The sequence below is a fragment of the Acomys minous genome (assembly GCF_964271855.1).
Source record: "Acomys minous genome assembly, chromosome: 5".
NCBI lineage: Eukaryota > Metazoa > Chordata > Mammalia > Rodentia > Muridae > Acomys > Acomys minous.
Window position 1 is genome coordinate 28,042,873 of NC_140494.1, and position 21,184 is coordinate 28,064,056.

A 21,184-nucleotide genomic window follows, 5' to 3' on the forward strand; every position below is an offset into this window, starting at 1 on the left:
TTTCTGTCCCGCAGTACCCAGTAATGGGTGTGTGCCAGGTGATACTGAGGGGCCTTTTCCCAACTGAAATGTTCAGAGTAGAGTTTTAAAACTCATCTCAATCTATTCTAATAACAGATAAGAAAACTATATTTTTCCAAATTCCTGAGGTTGGTTTGAAGGTTTTGGTTCAGTTTGGGTTTTTTGCTTGTTTGTTTGTTTGTTTGTTTGTTTGTTTGTTTTATCAGCAAATAGTCTTCAGACACAAATGAGCCCCTAGGTCCCATCCCAAGAACTGCAAAAGAAAAGAAGAAAAGAAGGGAAGGGAAGAGAGGGGAAGGAAAGAAGGAAAGAAGGGAGGAAGGAAGGAAGGAAAGAAGGAAGGAAGGAAGGAAGGAAGGAAGGAAGGAAGGAAGGAAGATTTTTTTCAAGCAAGTTCTCCAGGACAAGGGTTGCACTAAACGCTGAAGACAAAAATAATGACAAGACTGTATATAATTCTGCTTTTAAGAAGCAAGTGTTGTGGGGCCAGAGAGATGGCTCAGTGGGTCGATGCCCTCACTGCTCCTCTGGAGCACTTCCCAGGACCCATGTTGGGTGGGTCACCACTGCTGCCAGGAACTCTAACTTCAGGAGATCTGAATCCTCTTTTGCCCTCTGTGGCCATCTGCACTCATGCACACACACATACACACATTCACACACATGCAGGCCCCTCCCCCCACAAACACATACACCCTCACACACTCACACACCCAGATACACATAAGGTAATTAAGGACAGACAATTAAACACAATGGTAGTACTGTGGGATACATGCTGCCGCAGGAGCACAGGACAATAGCAGCATTTCCGGGAGTAGCAGGTAGCACAGTCCTGCAAGGTCTAGGAAGCAATCCAGGGGAAGAGACTGGAGAGCTGGCATGTGAAAGAGTTGTCTTGGCAAAGGTGTGTGACTATGCGATGGTGCAAGGGGCCAGGGCGAGCAGCCCCCCTAGGCATAAGAATTGTGTGCAAGGTTTTGATCACTGAGAAATAAGTTCCTTTTGACTGGAATAGAAAATTCAAGGCATAGAACTGCAAGAGAAGGAACTAGAGGGAGAGCTGGCAGCAGTATTGTCTTCAGTCCCCATTCAACAACTTTCATTTTGGCTGCAGTAGCATAAAGACACGAGGAGAGAAGAAACTAGAAAGAGGAATGCTGTTGCACAGCTCATGTGGCAATCCAGTTCACAGTTGGTGAGGGTTGTGGTAATGCTGATAAACATCAAAAAAGTGATTTCAGGCATGCTTGAGCTGTGAGAACGATGAGGGTGTGGGGATAAGGGAATGGAAAATAAATGGTTGTTAATGTTCGTTATGAAGGAAGATAAACACATGCGTTCAGAAGGATAATGAGTTCAGCGTCAACCTTGGTCTGTGGCAGTTTTTCTGGGCATACATCCAGGAGACACCTCGGCAGTTGTGTGTGTTGGCCTGAACTTGTGGAGAAACAGCTAAACCAGAAATATAACTGTAAGACTCATCAAAAGAAGTAGAAGAAGCAGTGTCGGTCCAAGAGATATGAAGGGGAAGCATATACATACGATTAGAAGATAAAACAGGGTCAACAACAAAGGGAAAAAAAGGTCTAACTGATAACTAGGACTGCACAAAAAACTAGAAATGGCCACCATGTAGGAAGTAGAAAACAGCTCAATTCTCACACTGAGTCTTCACTCTTTTGTTACGAAATAGTAAGAAACCTTGCTCTAAGGAGACATCTCTGAAGGGACTATTTGGTTATCTTAAGAACTTTACATGGGATTTAACAAATTATTATTTTGTTTTGTTTTTGAGATGTCTCACTGTGTAGCTATGGCAGGTCTGGAGCTCCATATGTAAACCAAGCTGTCCTTGAACTCAAGAGAAATCTGTTTCTGCCTACTGGGTGCTGTGATCAAAGGTCTGTGCCACTATGTCTGGCTAAGAAACTAAGTTTTTCCCTGATTCTAAATTTTACTTATATGTTTTCTAGGTTTGTGGAGAGATGGACATACGCATAAAATTCTCGCAGTAGTGATAAAGTCGTTCTTATTACAGAACTAGTTGGAGCTGCAGCGAAGATTTGCATGTACTGGATCTTCCTAAAGTTCCTTACGAGATAAAGTAACAAGTGGATTATATTCTTAAACCTAAGGCCAGGAAGACAAGAAGTTACTTCCTGTTCACAACTATCCTTGCGCACTTCCCTGGACTTGGTTTGTCCCAGATGTGGGGAGACAGTTGTAGAGGGTTAGCAATGCGACAAGGAAGATCCAAGGTCCTGTTGTGCCTACATCTGAGACAGTTTGCTCAAAGGACCACGATCTGCCCACCACAAGCTGTCTTAATGCTGCTGACGTAACATCCAGTTGTCCAAGCATACAGCCGGAAGTGGGAGGAGTTACGGCTGGGGCAGGGCCAGCTCCCGGAAGAAGGGAGCCCTGCCAATCTGCCTCTGCGCAGGTACCACCGGAAAAGCGCCTGCGCTCAGGGGAGTGCGCAGACGCAGAGCGGCCTCTGGGCGGAACCGGGCGAGCTGTATCCTCTGCTGTCCTGTTGGAGAGGGAGGCCGTGGTCGCGGAGGTGCGCATGCGCGGCCCGCCTTCGCCGGACTCCGGGGAACGCTGAGTGGGACGGGGGCAGGGTCGGAGTAGAGCGGGCGCAGGATGGACGAGGACGTGCTGACCACTCTGAAGATCCTCATCATCGGCGAGAGTGGGGTGGGCAAGTCCAGGTGAGGCGGTGCGCGGCGGGCCCTCGGCCTCTGAGCTGCTGCGGGCTGCTCTCCCGGAACGGTCGCCACGGCCCTCCTGGCTCCACCCCGGCCGGGCGCGCCCGACTCAGGGCCTTGCAGGCCGGGTTCTTCCCAGCTTGGCGGCCGGACTCGGGCCTGTCCCGCCGAGGCCACCCGAGCCCATTCGGCCTGTCACCCCTAGAGTCCGGTGTGCCTGTCACCGCTAGAGCCCAGTCGGCTGTCGCCCCTAGAGTACAGCCCGTCTGACATCCCTAGTGCCCAGTCGGCCTGACACCCCTAGAGTACAGCTGGCCTGTCGCCCCTTAGAGTACAGCTGGCCTGTCACCCCTAGAGCCCGTCCAGTTTCACCCCAGGACCGAGATCAGTAGTAACTTTATCACGTTGAGATTTCCATAGACTTGTACGTCAAATACTTAATGTTCTACATAGGAACTTCTGTGATGTCTTAGGTCACATTCCTGGCCTATTTTGGCGTAGCCTGTTGTTGCATCTTTATTTCTTTTGCTTAGGTCGTAGGGGAAGAACTCTTGGTAACTGCTTGAAACTGTCTTTCAAAGTACAGGCACTTGAGCAGTGGACCACCTTTAAGTGAGATTGTTCTTGTGACGTGAAAGGAGAAACACTGTTGCCTCTTTTGCTTTGACCAGATCTTTGGCAGGATTATATTGACAGTGGAGTTGTGTAGTAGGTCAGAGGTGGACCTTGGTGACTATTGCCAGAGGGTTATGATTTCATCCGGGTCTGAACAAAGTTCTTCAGGTGAAGTCATCCTTGCCCTCTGATTATGAATAAATGTTATTTAAGTTCTTGATCTTTAAGCAGTATTTAAATCCCAGAAAGCTTTTTGGCAGTTTTATATTTGACTTCACCTTATGAGATCTTTCAAATAACCTTAAAGCGCCTCATAAAGATGGAGATTTTTAGGTACTTTGAAGTATTTGCAAGATTACTAAATAAACCCAAGTCTTTCTGCATTTTTAAAAGCTTAACAATCTATTTTCATAGTTTGCTTCCCTCTAATGTGTACTTTTCGTGTCCCATATTGATATACTTTTACATACAAAGGTACCAACTAACGGGAGCATTCTATAAGAATAGAATGGAGCGTGTTAAAGTAACGAATGAAATCTTACGATTACTCTTTTTGTACATACTTGAATGTTAAGAAGCTTTTGTACCGAACGTGGTCTTACTAGACATCATACACCCTCATGATTTTTCTCTTCTCCATGTTTACTTGAGAAAGAACTCACATGAAGTTTGTTTTGTTGCTTTCTGTTTTTTGAAGTAGAGTGTGATTGAGGCTGGCCTGGACATTTTTATGTCACCTAGCTGGCCTCCAACTAAGATGCTCCCCCTTTGGCTCCCAGAGCACTAAGATGACAGGCATGTGTCACCATACCTGCTTAGAGCTTGTGTTTGAAATCAAGAGTAACAGGTTGTCATCTCAAGCTAGTGTGTGCTTGGCTGAGACAGTGTATTGAATGGGTGGAACTGAGGTATGTTAGTTAGAATATCCTAGACCGTCAGCTAGGTACAGTTGACTATATAATTGGAGTTCCCCTGTATTTTTGTTTTAATTTGATTTGGTTTCTGGAGACAGGTTCTGGATGCATAGTCTGGCTGACCTGGAACTTGCTGTGTATGTAACCAACAGTTGGTTTGGCATTCACAGCCCTACTGCCTCACCCTCTCAATTGTTAGGACTATAGGCATGTTATACCAGGCTTGGTTCTGATTACCCCTTTAAAGTGTGTTGAGTGGATTTCTCTCCTGTGTACTCTCCCAGACAGTCTTAGTTAGGTCAAATACACTTTAAACATCTTTTTTCTTTTTAGTACCTCATGATGAATTATGAGTTGCTCACTGAAAAAAAATTAACATTTTAGCCCATTTAAAATGGTACTGGGACAAATGTCATGTCACATGCCCATAATCGCAGCATTTAAGGAGCAGAGGCAGGTAGATATCTTGAGTTCAAGGCCACCCTGGTCTACAGAGCAAGTTCCAGGACAGGCTGCACAGAGAAACCCTGCCTCTAAAACCCAAACAACAAACCAGTATTGATTTAGGGAGCTAGAATATTGGTCTGTGATATAACATGGAAAACAGCTTAGACCGCTTATCTTTGTGGATATGACATAAATGACTAATAAAACCTCTGCCTTTTAAGGCAGATCAGTACAGAAACATTTATAGACATTGTCTTGAAGGGTCATTCTAAGCAGCAGGGGTTTCTGTTTCCTTACGAATTAGGTGAAGAGATATGGCAGTGGGTTGTTGAGGAATTGTTGTACTGCACAATCTGAACAGGTGAATTTTTTCCTTTTAGTTGACTTTAGGGTGTTGGAAAGCATGAGGTGAGGATTGTGAAAGAAGTGTGCTCCATTTCCAGCACTGTTTATGGTAACTGGACAGTGTAGTGCTCCATTGGAGAGCCTGGCTGGAACAGAAGCCTCTCAAACATTGTTAAATGTGCAGTTCAAGGCTATGATTCTGTGGCTGAGCCTGAAGTCAGAATGTAGCAAAATGTATCAAGTACTGAAATGAAATAGGGGAATCTATTATGCAAGTTACTATCCATTCTACACTTCTTTCCTACCCATTTTCTAAGTGGATTTTCTTTGTACAGTAAGAAATATAGATAAAGCTGGGCGTGCTTGCGCAGACCTTTAATCCCAGCACTCAGGGAGGCAGAGGTAGGCAGATCTCTGTGAGTTTGAGGCCAGCCTGGTCCATAAAGTCCAGGACAACCAAAGCTACACAGAGAAACTTTGTCTTGAAAAACAAAACAAAAAGAACAAAAGAAAAGAAATATAGATGAGCTGAAATCACAGTATTTATTTATTTATTTATTTATTTATTTTTATGTGTCTGCGTTCAGGTCCCTTCAGAGGCCAGAAGAGGGTGTCTGTTCCCTGGAGCTGGAGTTGCAGGAGGGTAGTGAACTGGCTGTGTGTGCTGGGAATAGAGTGGGTGCTCTGCAGGGACAGCAAGTGCTCTAACCACCCAGCCGTATCTTCAGGCCTCCTGTTTCCCCCTTTATTGTTTAATGTTTTAAATAGTCACTCGTAGCCCAGGCTGACCTGAAACTCACTCTGTAACCCAGGCTAGCCTCAAACTCGGAGTAATTCTTTTTTGTTTGTTTTGGTTTGTTTTGATTTTTGTTTGCTTTTTTTTTGTTTTGTTTTTGTTTTTGTTTGGTTTTTGTTTTGTTTTGTTTTTGTTTGTTTGTTTTTCAAGGCAGGGTTTCTCTGTGTAGCTTTGGCTGTCCTAGACTCGCCTTTGTAGACCAGGCTGGCCTCTAACTCACAGAGATCAGCCTACCTCTGCGTCTCTGAGTGCTGAGATTAAAGGCATGAAACACCACACTCAGCTTGGAGCAATTCTTTGTTTTTGTTTTTTGTTTCTGCCTTCCAAGTTCTGCCATTTCAGCCATTGCTGTCCCCACCTTACCCCCACCACCAGATGGGGCATACAGTGGCATACAGGGGCATACAGTGGCATACTCTTCCATCTGTAGTTCTACATGCAGACTATTTTCCTCTCTTAACTTTGAAAATAGAAATGCTTTGTATAAATATACCATGTAAGAACAGTGAATTCTTAATCATTGGGAGGGAGGTTATAGATTCCTTTCATAATCTAATAGAGAATAGATTGTACCTATACAAATGCCTACATAGAGCTTAGAATACATTTGGGGCTGCTGGTGTGCCCCTGGCTATATTCAGGGTTTGTATTAAAGTGTTCTGCTTCACACTAATTCCCTGTCTTTGCTGACAAAGTACCCTTAGTGACAAGATCTCTTGTAAGGACTAGCAAGTACAGAAGAAGCATTTCTGACCCAACTCTGGTATATTGTTGTTATGTTCACTTAAAATCTTCAATACCATTGCCTGTAGTTTTTATGGTATTGCTATGGCTACTATACAAGGTAATGTTAGCCTGCAGGCATAGATGATCCCCCCCTCATGTGCTCGCCCTCCCCCCCGCCCCCCCTCCCCCCCCTCTCATGTGTGTGTGTGTGTGTGTGTGTGTGAGAGAGAGAGAGAGAGAGAGAGAGAGAGAGAGAGAGAGAGAGAGAAAGAAACACACACCACACACACACACACACACACACACAGTTTCTCTCTGTAGCCCTGGCTGTGTTAGATCCATGACATAGATCAGGCTGGCCTGCAGATAGCTGCCTGCCTTTGTCTCCAGAGTGCTGGAACTAAAGGTATGCCACCACCACACCTGGCTAGCCTGCATTTTTGTGGCAATGTTTTCTGTGATGGCCCAAGTATAGAGATAATGTCTTTTCCATTCTTAAATTCTAGGTAGCTGGGTGCATTAGGATAAGACATTTTGTACAAGTTACTATTAGGAGTCATAAGTTTGTTACTTATTTTAAGTTGTTTTGTTTTTGTTTATTTATTTTTAAGACCGGGTTTCTCTGTGTAGCCCAGACTGCCCTGGAGCCAGCTCTGTAGACCAGGCTGCTTCAAACTTAGAGATTCACCTGCCTCTCTGCCTCTGCCTTCAAGTTCTGGGATTAAAGGTATGCCCTGCACTTTGTTTTGAAAATATTATTCAACATATTCTGCTCCTGATTTTCCCTCCGCTGTCTCCTCCCAGATCCTCCCTACCTCCCTATCAGTCCAACTTAGTGCCTTCTTTATCTTTTTAGAAAACAACCCAATAAACAGAGTAGAAAAAAAAACCCACAAGAAATATATACACATACATACTACAAACACAAAATCAGAAACCCTAGTATATAAGCAAAAGAGCAGTAAGATAAAGAATACCCAAATGAAGCAATCTGAGCCAAAAAACAACAACAACAAAAAACTTCCAAAATGCCATTGAGTTCATTTTCTCTTGGCTGTCTACTGCTGGGCCTGGGGCCTGCCCTACAGGTGGTTTCATAAACCCAGTGTCACTTAACTTACGTTGGAAGCAAATAAAAAGTTACATCCAGATGTTAAGTAGAAATCGCTGAGTTTTTACTGTATTGCGACTGTTTTATAGGAAGTAAAACAGCAGAACCAGAGAAAGAGAGTTAGTGGGTTTGGAGGCTACCAGAGAGCTGTTGTGTTCTATAGACAGCTCCCCAGCACAGTTATCACTGCCTGTAGAAATGCTCCTCAGGCCTCTCACTGAGACTCAGGCTGGGGGAGTGTGCCTCAGGGGACAGTGTGCAGTGTGCAGGAGACAGCTAGTTTTGTAATGTGGGGTTTTGATGAAAGCCTCATAGTTTATTCTTGAAGAGCTAGTAAGGGCTCTTCTGCTTGAAGGTGAGTAAAACAGTGCAGGGGCCTACAGAGCCACAGGGGACCTTTCTAGTCCTTCTCCCCTCACACTGCAACAGCAGCAGTTACCTCCTGTTGACGTCCCTCCATTTTAGTTGAGGTTAACTTTTCAAACTGTAGACCAGTCCTTGTCATTCTGTTCCTTAAAAGCCCTTTGTAGTTCTAGTTTCCTGTGTGGTTTCTGTGCCTTACCCAGCGTTTGCCTGGCCCTCCTCTCCTCTCTTTCCACTGTTTGATCCACCCACACCTTTATGTTTTACTTCTTGTCACAGTTTGTTGTGCTTTAACACCTTTCCTATTTTATTTAACGTAGAGTAAAATTTTTTTTATCCCAGGAGACTATTGTTCCCCTGCCAGCGGTATCAGTGTGGGATGCTGCAGTGTCCTTTTCTCAGAAGAGTTACCAATACAGATTTCAACAAAAAGCAAATGCTGGCTCTCAGGAATTGTGTAGGAGAGCACTGGGCATATATTTGTTACTGAATTCCTTTAGTCTTGGGAGTCTTGGGAACGTACAGTTACTGCCTTTCCAGTACCCTAATTCCCTTGCAGACTTACATGAACTTTACTGTCTGTATCTAATCATTTGTGATTAAAACAAAAAACAAAAAACAAAAACCACTAATCCTATGATTAGACATATAAAGTTAAGGTCCTAACCTGTCTTTAACTCTCTTTTAGCCTGCTCCTGAGGTTCACAGATGACACCTTCGATCCAGAGCTTGCAGCAACAATAGGTGAGCTGGTAGAAATGCCACATTTTTCTGCCCTTAGACTCTGTCTTCACCCTGCCCCTCTTCTCAGTACCCTGGACTTTCCGTGTGGGTCTTGTCTGTGTACTCAGCTCTGGTGCCCATTCAGCCTTGTCTCCTGTTACTTCATTAGCACTGCTGATGTGGTGGTTTGTACCACATCTCATTCCCATACTGTGTGTTGTTTTTTATTTTCAGCAGATAGCAGTGATTGGACTATTTACTGCATGCCAGACACTATTATTATAGTGATGAGTAATGCAAACATGCTCTCTGTTACTGTGGACCTAGCCGTAAAATCTGTTAACTTTATATTTTTAACATTTGATACAGTATTTAGTGTGTACTTTCAACTTACATAGTTGAAAACAGTTACTAATTACTAGGAGCAATGATATCCAAATAGACTGTGTGTGTTCACATGTGCATGTATAGAAGGGGGAGGCAGGACGCTCACACTGGGTGTTCTCCGCTGTCACCTTCCACCTTAGTCTTTTCGTAACGACTCTCTCTGATCCTGGAGCTCTCTGCTCTGGCTAGACTGACTGGCCACTAAGTCCTAGGATCCTCTTGTCTTCTTTCCAAAGCTGAGATAACAGACTTTAACCACCGTGCCCAGATCTTACATGGGTGCTGCAGATGTGGACTTGTGTCTTCATGTTTATACAGCAAGCACTTTACTGAATAAATTGTTTTCCCAGTGCCCCCAAAAAGTGACTTGTCATCTAGACTATTAAAGAATCTTGTCATTGTTAGTGAAAGTAGGAAGTTCCTATTTTACTGGCTTTGGTTTTATTTGTTGTGGAATAATTTCAGGTTTAAAAGGAAAATAGGGAATACTATATAGCCTACTCACATTCTCTAAATGTTATGTGATATTTATCACTTTTGTATATGAACATGTGCACATCTGTATAGTGTATGCTTATGCAAGTCAGACTTCAACCATGATTCCTCAGGCACTTTGTTTTGTTTTGTTTTGTTTTGTTTTTTGAGACATTGTCTTTCTCACGCTGCCCATGAGCTAGCCAAAGAGCCTACCTAGGCTGCCTGGCCAGCAAACACCTCTGTTTTAGTTAGGGTTTCTGTTGCTGTGATAAAATGCCATGACCAAAAGCAACTTGGGGAGGAAAGAGTTTATTTTCCTTATAGTGTCACGTCGTAGTCATGATCCAGGCAAGTTGGGGCAGGAACTCAGAGCAAGAACTTGGAGTCAGGAGCTGATTTTGAGGCCATGGAGGAGTATTGCTTGCTGGCTTGCTCCTCATGCTTGGTCAGCCTGCTTTCTTATATACTCCAGAATCACCTACCCAGGATGGCACCACTCACAGCGCCCCTCATCCCCCTTTTAGACAGGCTCTCACACTAGCTCAGATTGCCTTGGAACTTACCATACAGCCCAAGGTGGCTTTAAACTGGTAGTACCCTCCTGACTCAGCCTCCCAGTTGTTGGGATTATAAGCTGGAACCACTATGCCCTCATCTCTTCAGTCTCTTTTAATTTTAACAGTTTACTGTGCCTGTAATACTAGCACTCAGGACTCAGAGGTAGGCTGATCTCTGTGAGCTTGAGGCCAGCCTAGTCTATAAAGCAAGCCCAAGACAGCCAAGACTACACAGAGAAACCCTGTCTCAAAAAAACTAAAAGAGAGAAAAAGAAAAGAAGCGGTTCCCTCACTGGTGTTTGGTTGTCCGTCCATGTCTCACAGTTTTGAGGAGTACAGGCCAGTTGCTCTGTAGACTGTCCCTCTACACCTGCCTAGTGTGTTCCCAGGTACAGTCCTAGTTATGTAGGGTTGTTGTTTGGTTAGTTGGTTTTCGGTAGGAATTCCACACAAATGCTTCTTAGAGTATTATAGCAAGAGGTGTTTTGTGTGCATTGTTCAGGTGCTGGTGGTGGCTTTCAGTCACACAGAGTGCTAGATTTCTTCTCTGAGATGTTTTTATTTTTCCATTGGTAGCATTCCTGTGGAAAAGTACTTTTGAGATTGAGTTTATGTTCTGTTTCTTCTTATGGTTTTATGTTCTTGTTTTACGCTGCAACAGATAGGAAAGAATTTAATATGTGGTTTTATCATCCCAGCTGTGGGTGTCAAATGGATTTTCAAATGCTTTCCTGCTGTCTATATTTAACACTTAAATTTCTTTAAAGAAGCACTCATCTTTGTTTCTATCAATACAGACACAAAATGCCTCTAAATTTTAATTAAATCTATCTGTATTTTGGCCAATGACTCCATAAGGATAGAGTTCATAATTGTGGGAAAGACATGGCAGTAAGAATAGGAAGGAGAAAGAGAGAGAGGGACAGAGAGAAGTAGGGGAGGGGGAAAGAAAAAGAGAGCAAGGTGGAGAGGGTGCTCACATTTCACCAGCACCCAGGAGGACAGCGAATAGGAAGTGGTGAGAGGTCATAAGGTCTCAAAGCCTACCACCAGTGATGTTCTTCCTCCAGCAGGGCTCTAGCTCCTAAAGGTTCCTAACCTACTAGATAGTACCACCAGGCGGAGTCCCTCCCCTTAGCACCATAACCTCCCCGGCTGGGGTTGAAGTGCTTAAACAAATGGTGTTGTGGGGGACAGTTCTCATTCCTATCACAAGGTCATTCACATGTTTGTCAGAGTTAACCCTACGTGGTCCATGGGCTTTTGTTCTAAGTGGCGGGAGTTTATTTTTGTTTTCCCTTTATTACTGACATGTAGAAATTCTCTTAGCCAGTTGTAGTCACACCCGCAACCCTAACATGTGAGAAGCTAAGGCAGAAGAATGGCTGCAAGTCGAAGGGTACTGTAGATTGAGGGAGGGTAGTGTAGATTGAGGGCGGGTACTGTAGATTGAGGGAGGGTACAGAGATAAAAAGGAATACTGTTGATATTTCAAATAGTAATGCTGTACCTTCCAACCTGTTTTTTTTAGTGTGCTGGCGAGTTTTCTGTTAACTTGACACAAGCTAGAGTCATTGGAGAGGAGGGAGCCTCATTTGAGAAAAATGCCTCCATAAGGTGTGCTATAGACAAGCCAACAGGTCATTTTCTTAGTGATTGATGTGGGAAGGACCAGCCCACAGTGGTTGGGATCAGCCAGTGGTCCTAGGATCTATTAGAAAGCAGAAATCTGTGAGGGTGACCCTAGCTAAGACTCCTAGCAGTTGGGGATATGGAACATGAAATGTTCACCTCTTGTCACTAGGCAAGACTTCTAATAGAGGGATTGGGATACCAACCCAACCACAAAGCCTTTAGCCCACAAGATCTCTTTGACCTATAAGAGATGCAGGGGATAAAGAGGGAGCAGAAAGTGAGGGAATGGCCAACCAATGACTGGCCCAACTTGAGTCCTATGGCATGAGAAAGAGCCCACCCCGACACTATTATTAATATTCTGCTAAACATTGCAGACAGGAGGCTAGCATAGCTGTCAACTGAGAGGTTTCACTCAGCAGCTGATGAAAACAGATATAGAGACCCACAGGCAAACATTAGGCGGAGCTTGAGAAATCTCATGGAAGTGAGGGAAGAAGGGTTGAAACAGCCAGAGAGGTCAAGAGCACCACAAGAAAACCTACAGGATCCATTAACCTGGTCCCCTAGGGGCTCACAGGGACTGAACCACTAACCAGAGAGCATGCATGGGATATGCCCCCTACACACATATAGTGTGTATAAGATGTACAGCTTGGTGGTCAGATGACTCTGTTGGCTGTCTTTGAATCCCTTTCCTCTAACTGGACAGCCTTGTGTAACCACACTAGAAGAAGATGTGCCAAGTGCTACTACAACTTGATACACTATCCATGGAAGGCCTCCCCTTCTTTGAGGAGAAGGGGGGGGGGCATAAGGAGAGGTGAGTGGGAAGGACTGGGAGGAGAAGAGGGAAAAGAAGCTCTGACTGGAATTTAAAGTAAATAAATAATGAAAAAAGGGAAAGACATATAGGAAGGAAGGAAGGAAGGAAGGAAGGAAGGAAGGAAGGAAGGAAGGAAGGAAGAGCAAGCCCTGGGCAGCAAGCTGGCAAATGGCACTCCTCCTTGGCTTCTGCATTACCTCCTGCCTCCTTCCAGGTTCCTGTCCTCACTGCTCTTGAAGATGGAACTGTGGGTGAAATGAATCCTTTTCTCTCCAAGTTCTCTTGGTTATTTAATTTTGTCATGGCAAGAGTAACCCTAACTAAGAGGCATGGTGACACTTGTAAATTCTAAGAGGACTTTGGCTTTTCTTTTAGGGTTTTATATTCTTCTTTTACAATCTGTGATCTTTATTTATCTGACTGTCCTGGATAAACATTTGCAGTGGGGGAGGGTTATGTCCTTAACTCATAACTGACAATAAGGGAAAACATCCCTGACTTATGTATGATGTTAATTGTATGTGTTTCGTAGATACCCTTTATCAGGTGAAGAAATGCTCTTCTATCAAGAGCTATAGAGATAGTTCTTCAGAAATGCATGGTTTTCTACTCTCTGCTGAGCAGATCTTTAGTTTAGCATAGTAAAGGGTCCATCGCTTTATTTCTTCCCAATTCTAAGATGAATCAGATGGTTGTTGTTTTTTGTTGTTCTTCACATACTTTTAAATTCATTAAGTACATCTGTGTTTTTTGTTTTGTTTTGTTTCTTTTTAGGATTTCCATTTGTATTTGTGAAAGACATTGGTCATAGTTTTCTTTAACTCATCTTTTTCTGATGTTGGGGTCAGTGTAATATAGGACTTAGAAAAGAACTAAAGAATTAAGGAAGAGTCCACTTCAGTTTTGTGTAAGATTTTTGTTTAGAACCAATTTAGTTGAACTCAGGGGTCTCAGAGATGTTCCTGGCTAGATTTCACTGCAGATTGAGTTTCCTTAGTAGGTCCTTCCTCCAGCTGGACTCTCTGGGCCAACCATTTACTAGCTTTTTGTGGTTATGGAGGGCAGTGTTTGTATTTATCCTGTGATGAAGCATGCAGAACACAAACCATACCATTTCAACCATTTTTACACATATATCTCACTTATCATTCACTGTTCTGACACTGTTGATTTCCAGATCATTTAAACAACTTTACTACCTCTTCCCTGCAGCTCTTGGAGACCTTTATTCTACTTTCTGTCTCTGGGAAGTTTGCCCACTCTGGCTGTCTTATGCAAGTGGAATTGTGCTTTGTGTATTGTGAATTGTGTATTGGGCTTATTTCACTTACCAAATGTTTTCAAGGCCAATCCACGTTGTGGCATGAGCCAGTACCCAATTCTGTTCTTACATTCAAATATTGTTTCATTGACTATAAGTACTATATTTTATTGATCGATTGATCCACTGATGAAGACTTGAGTTGCTTCTACATTTTGGCAGTTGTTGATGGTACCACTAATGACTGTGTTGTCCAAGTATATGCTTGAGTCTCTGCTGTCACTTCTCTTGGGTCTCTACTTAGGTATGGTCCTGCTGCCTTTATCCATATGATATCTGTACTTTTAATAGTGGGGAAATGCTGATCTGTTTTTCACAACAGCACTTGTGCACAGTTCTTGTTTCTCTACAGCTTTGTCTATACTTACTACTTTGCATTTAAAAAAATATGAATTAGTCATGGAAATAGGTGTAAAGTTCTAGTTCGTTGTGGTTTTTAACAAGCATGCCCCTAATGGGCAGGAGAAGTTGAGCATATTTTTAATATGTTTATTAGCCATTTATGTTTGTTGATATATTGCGGTGGCTCTTTTTTGAGTTAGGCAATTTTGTTGTTCTATTGTAGAGGTTCTTAGACATGTGCTTGGTTTTATCTCTTACCAGATAAATGTTTTCCTGTTGGTGAGGATTGTCTTTTATGTGTTGTGATATCCCTTGATGCCATTCCTTTATGGAATTATTTTTTTTAACAGTTGTGTGTATTCTTTGGGTTTTCATTGCAGATATTATAGTGCTGTCCACAATTATATTTAACAAATATATTTGTGTATATTATATATCTAAAACTCTTTCTTAGCTGTGTGTATGTGTGTGTGTACACTTTATATATATAATATACAGTCTTTCTAAGTGGCTCTTGTAATTTCTTTTTTTTTTTTTTTCTTTTTGCTAGTTTGTATAATGAAAGTGGTAAAAGTTGGTGTCATTGTGCTTTTATCTCTGGAGAAAAACACCCAGTACTTTACCATTGAGTGTGTCAGTAGCTGTGAGTTTGCTGTTTGGTTGGATCTCAGAAGCCTGTGAGTGAGATGGTTTCGGCTTTTGGGAGGTATTTAGATCAGAAGGGTTCTGATCTAACCAATGGATCTGTATACTGATAGATTCACAATTTGATGTTAGTGGGAGATGGTGGAAACCTGTGAAGGCAGGGAAGCAGGCCACCAGAAAAGTTCATCTTCTGTTTGGGCCCTTTGCCTGCCTCAGCCCCTTTGCTTTCTGGTTGCTGTGAGCTGAAGACCTTCTTCTATTACGTGCTCGCTGGTATGGTGTTGTGTCTCTTCAATGGCTAACACTGTAAGCTAAGTAACCACTCACCCACCAGAACTGTGAGCCAGAGGAAGTATTTTTTCACTTTAAGGTGTTATCTCAGCTATTTTCTCACAGCAACAGAAATGACAAACACAACTACCCTTATCATTTTGAGGAAATGCTCTTCTATCTCTAGTTTGCTGTGTGTTTTTTATCATGAAAGTATATTGACTTTTGTTTAGCGCCTTTCCTGTGTCAATTAAAATGATCATGTTTTCCCATTTCATTTTACTAATGTATTCAGCCCTCCTTGCATTCTGTAAGTAAACTTGATTGATGACAGATTGAGTCTCTACTAGTTTTTTAATTTGTTCAGATTTTCTATTTCTTTGAGTCAATTTTAGCAAATTGTGTTTCTAGGAATTTTTTCACTTATCTAAATTATCCCATTTGTTGTCCAGTTTTTAATTTAATTTTCCTTCTGTAAAATTAGCGGCAGAAGTTTAGTATCACTGATCCAAAAATGAGAAATCTGAAGGGCACAGAAATCTACAGCTGAGTACCACTATGATGTTACTCCACAGATAGCCCCCACCCAGGAATCCCAGAATCACAAGCAATTCTGTCCTTCAGATGAGGTTTGCCCATCTGCAATACTCACAACCTTCCTACCTTTTATTTGAATTTCCTCTTTGTTAGTCTAGTTTATTGGTTTTTTAAATTTTTTTAAATTTTTTATTTTTTTAAGATCAAGGACAGTTTTATCAGTTTTATTAGAGTTTAAAAGAAAACCCCAGGGCAGGCAAGCTGTGAAGGTCAGCAGCTTCATGGAGGAGGAGAATGGAGGACATAGTCAGAAAAGCCTTCCTTGTGACTCAGACAAGTGTGCAGGTCAGCCACAGGTGCAAGCAGCCACACGGGAGGGAGGGATGCTTTAGAAAAGGTGTAAGGCAGCCCCACGGGCTGGAGAAGGCGAAGCTTGTTGGGAAAGCATGCTAAAAAGAGATAGAAGAAAAGAAGTTATGCCTTACTGGCAATTCAGAAAATTGGGCCAGATTCCCAAGCTGAGCACAGTGCTGGAGGTAGGTATTCTGGGAGGGAGAAGCTTATTATCTTATTAAAGGAACAGTTACTTTGCTTATCTCTTTAGTGGCTTAAGGTGACTCTGCCTTCCCAGGAGTGGTCCCGTGATCCCTTCCTCAGGACAGACCCAGCGAGAATATTAGGTCTCCACCCAGGCCAGGGATTCCACTGACCATAAAGTGTTTTCCCCAAATGGGCTTCTGTGGCCAGTCTAACATTTTCACCCTCTGAAGAGGTAGCTCTAAAGTTATTTAGGAACCAGATCTGAGCTCAGAGGCTCAGACAGGCAGGACAGGACCAAGGACATTTTTAGCTTTTATTCAAGGAAGAAAACCAGTGGCCTTTCTTTGGGGGTCTTGTTACCCTAAAGTGCCTAGACAGTTTCTACCTCCTGTTGTCAGTATCTCTCAAGAGGTAACCCTAACTGCCATTAGGCAACTGGGGTAATGCTTTCTTAGAGCTGAATGGCAGTGGCAGTTGAGGTACACCACTAGTGTTCCTATCTAAAAGACCCCAAAAGTTCACCAGTTGTTTTATTTATATAGCTGCCAGTTGTTGGGAGGAAAGAAAGTTTTTGATGACTGGTAAGAGATGCAAGGGGAAAATAAAGGCAAAAAATACTAGCATTATAAGTCCTAGGCTGGCAACCAGGAGAGCCAGAACAGAAGGGATTTTCTAATTGTCCAGTTCAGAGTCCATCAGAATCTCTGTATGGGCTCCTCTTCATTTGTCCTTTTGGCCTCCAAGGCTGAGTTTAAAGATGATAGACCTCAAATAAGGGGACTCATCTCTGAGAGAAGCTAATCCTCTCAGCAGTCAGTCATCAGTTGCCTATTGATAGTTCTTTGTCTCTAGTCATGGGATCCCATAACAATTTCCCTTTCTAAATTGACTTGTCCATTGATATGACTGTTGTTCCGGTCTTGTTATACAGCCATTTCTAGGAGAGACGGTATCACAGCAGACTTCTAGTATTCTGGCTCTTAAACTCTTTCTGCCGCTGCTTCTTCCGTGTTCCCTGAGTCATAAAGACAAGAGCTGTGATGTAGATGTGGCCACTGGGACTGGGCTTGCTGTGAGCTATTGATTTCTGCATTTTGTCCAGTTGTGGGGTTTGTTTGTTTGTTTGTTTTGGTGGTGGTAGTCTCCATTTGCTGTAAAGAGAGGTTTCGTTAATGATGAGTGGTAGCTACACTGATCTGTGGGCATGAGGATGAGATTTAGAATGTGGTAAGTTAATGAAAAAAATGAAATAAACAGAGGAGGACATGACTACTCCTGAAGTATGGAGAAGATTTTTATTGTAGATATAGGGAGAAAACAGGCAGATGGAAGAGTCCAGACTGGACATAGCTAGCAGACTAAACTGGACCATGGGAGCAGTGGAGACAAATGGCTGAGTTCCATAGGGATCAGGCTGGGTGGAAGGGAAGTGGAAGCCAAGTTCCCAGGAAGGAGAGGTTTAGGGCAGAGGATGGCTTGAGAATTGCTGGGAGGAGCCAAGGCACTGAGTGAGACTTGCCCTGGGTTTGAGACCTAACAGTAAGGACTTATGCTGGCCTAGCAAAGGGCAGGTATGAGATTATTTTCTAAAGCCCATGACCTCTCTTGGCCCAGGAAGTTGGCTAGATGTCCAGTACCAAGCATGATCTTCCTCCTGATGAGTGGTTTTATTGCTTGATTTTGTTTCCATGCTAAGTCCATATGGCGTGGGGCTTATACTAGAACATGGAAATACTACCAGTCACCACATCCTCAAAGGGAACCAGTCTCCTCCTCCAGCAACTGGACTGCCTATAGCTCCTCAGTAAGCATGTGGCCTGAGAATTCCTGCATGACTGGGTAGGAGAAAGTCTGTTCCTTAGTTTTTAATCAGCACTATCCTTTCATAATTATTGCTTGCTTTTCTGAAGCATAACTTGATCAATTCCTTTCTTTTTCAAACTCAGCACATCAGATGGTGTGTGTGCGTGTGCGTGTGCGTGTGTGTGTGTGAGAGAGAGAGAGAGCGCGCACGCACGCCATGCACTCATGTGCATACATATATCTTTGGATCTTTCTCATGTAGGAAGACTAGATAAAATGCTTACTTTTACCAAATTTAAATATGTAATGGATTATCAGAAAACTTCAAAAGATTATTAATATACTAGTGTATTAGTGATATACTTTTTTACTTATCAGGATGCATTTATTATGCTGGGTGTGATGGTTCACATCTGTTTTTATATACGTTTATAACTTTTCATTATTTCATGGTTATGTTTTTTATTTAAATTTATTTTAATTTATTCAGATTACATCCTGATTGTTATCCCCTCACTTGTACCTTCCCATTTCCACCCTCCCTTCCTCTTCCACCCTATACCCCTCCCCTAGACCTCTGATAGAAGGGGACCTCCTCCCACACCATGTGACCACACTCTATCAAGTCTCATCCAAATAGCCTGCTTCTCCTTCTTCTGTGTGCCCACTGGGCTTCCCCACCAAGGGGAAGTGATCAAATTGGGGGGGGGGGCACCAGAGTTCATGTCAGAGGAAGTCCCTGCTCTTTGCCCACAATCTTGGAGAATGAGCTGTCCATTGGCTATATCTGAATAGGGGGTCTAGATTCACTGTGTGCATTGTCCTTAGTTGGTGCAACAGTGTGTGCAGGCCCCCTGGGTCCAGATCTGTGGGCCTTGATGGTCTCCTTGTGGGGCTCCTGAGCCCTCCATGTCCTTACATCTCCCCCTCATCCTCCCGTACCATTCTCAGCACACACCCAGAGTCCAGTAGCGAGTCCCAGCATCTGTCCTGATCCCCCGCTGGGTTGAATCTCTCGGAAGACATCTATGTTGGGCTAACATGCCTGTCTTTCTGGGTCTGGGTTACCTCATACAGGATGATCTTTTCTAGTTCCATCCATTGGCCTGAAAATTTTAAGATTTCCTTGTCTTTTAATTGCTGGGTAGTATTTCATTGTGTAAATGTACCACAGTTTCTTTATCCATTTTTGGTTGAGGGACATCTAGGTTGTTTCCAAATTTTGGCTATTACAACTAAAGCTGCTATGAGCAAAGTTAAGCAAATGTCCTTGTTGTGTGGTGGACCATCTTTCAAGTATATGCCCAGGAGTGGTATGGCTGGGTCTTGCGGTAGCACTGTGCACAATTTTCTGAGAAAGCACCAGATTGATTTCCAAAGTGGTTGTACAAGTTTGCACTTCCACCAGCAGTGGAGGTGTGTTTCCTTTTCTCCACATCCTTGCCAGCATGTGGTGTCACATGAATTTTTGATCTTAGCCATTCTGGTAGGTGTAAGATGGAATCTCAGAGTACTTTTGATTTGCATTTCCCTGATGACTAGTAACTTTAAGCATTTCTTTAAGTGTTTCTGGGTCATTTGATGTTCCTCTGTTGAGAATTCTCTGTTTAGCTCTGTATCCCATTTTTTAAAAAGATGTATTTATTTATTACATATTACATATATAGTGTTCAACCTGTATGTATGCCTGCACACCACAAGAGGACACCTGATCCCATTGTAGATAGTTATGAGCCACGATGTGGTTGCTGGGAATTGAACTCAAGATCTCTGGAACAGCAGCCAGTGCTCTTAACCTCTGAGCCATCCCTCCAGCCCTGTACCCCATTTTTTACTTGGATTATTTGGTTTGGTGGTTTTTAATTTCTTGACTTCTTTATATATTTTGGATATTAGCCCTTTGTCAGATGTAGAGTTGGTAAAGATCTTCTCTCAGTCTGTAGGCTGTCGTTTTGTTCTGTTGGCAGTGTCATTTGCCTTACAGAAGCTTTTCAGTTTCATGAGGTCCCATTTATTAATTGTTGATCTTAGAGCCTGAGCTATTGGTGTCCTCTTCAGGAAGTTGTCTCCTGTGCCAATGAGTTCAAGGCTCTTCTCTACTTATTCTTCTAACAGATTTAGTGTGTCTGGTTTTACTTTGAGGTTTTTAATCCATTTGGACTTTAGTTTTGTTCAGGGTGGTAAATATGGATCTATTTACATTTTTCTACATGTAGCCATCCAATTAGACTAGCATCATTTGTTTAAGATGCTCTTTTTTCCATTGTACAGATTTGGCTTCTTTGTCAAAAATCAAGTGTCCGTAGGTGTATGAGTTTATTTCTGGGTCTCTAGTTTGATTCCATTGTTAGGCCAGTACCATGCTGTTTTTGTTACTGTTGCCCTATAGTACAGCTTGAGATTAGGGATGGAGAGTCCTCCGCAAGATCTTTTATGTACAGGATTGTTCTAGCTATTTTGAGTTTCTTGTTTTTCCATATGAAGTTGAGAATTGATCTTTCAAGATCTGTAAAAAACTGTGTAGAGATTTTAGTAGGAATTGCATTGAATCTGTAGATTGCTTTTTGATAAGATGGCCATTTTTACTATGTTGATCCTTATGATTCACGAGTATGAGGGATCGTTCCATCTTCTTTGTCTTCTTCAATTTCTTTCTTCAGAGACTTGAAGATTTTTCATACAATTCTTTCACTTGTTTGGTTAGAGTTACACCAAGATACTTTATATTATTTGTAGCTATCGTGAGGGATGTAGTTTTCCTTCCTAATTTCTTTCTCAGCCTGTTTGTCATTTGCTTACAGGAGGACTACTGATTTTTTTTTTTTAATTAATGTTTTATCCAGCCCCTTTGCTGTAGGAGTTCTCTGGTGGATTTTTTTTTGGGGGGGGGTGTCACTTATGTACACTATCATGTCATCTGCGAAGGTGATACTTTGACTTCCTCGTTTCCTATGTAGATGTCTTTGATCTCATTTTGTTGTCTTACTGCTCTAATGAGAACTTCAACTATTGAAGAGATATGGAGAGAGTGTACAGCCTTGTCTAGTCCCTGATTTCAGTGGAATTTCT

General features: G+C 42.7%; 1 protein-coding gene across 1 annotated transcript in view; it reads left to right on the forward strand.

Annotated features, from left to right (window-relative positions):
* The first annotated feature begins 2,522 nt into the window (after window positions 1-2,522).
* RAB18 (RAB18, member RAS oncogene family) overlaps window positions 2,523-21,184 on the forward strand; it is a 34,555-nt gene continuing 15,893 nt past the window's right edge. The window contains exons 1-2 of the mRNA XM_084782185.1: window positions 2,523-2,738; window positions 8,741-8,796. Of these exons, the coding sequence (XP_084638311.1) occupies window positions 2,671-2,738; window positions 8,741-8,796 (124 nt within the window). The 5' untranslated portion in view covers window positions 2,523-2,670. The remainder of the gene's footprint in view (window positions 2,739-8,740; window positions 8,797-21,184) is intronic.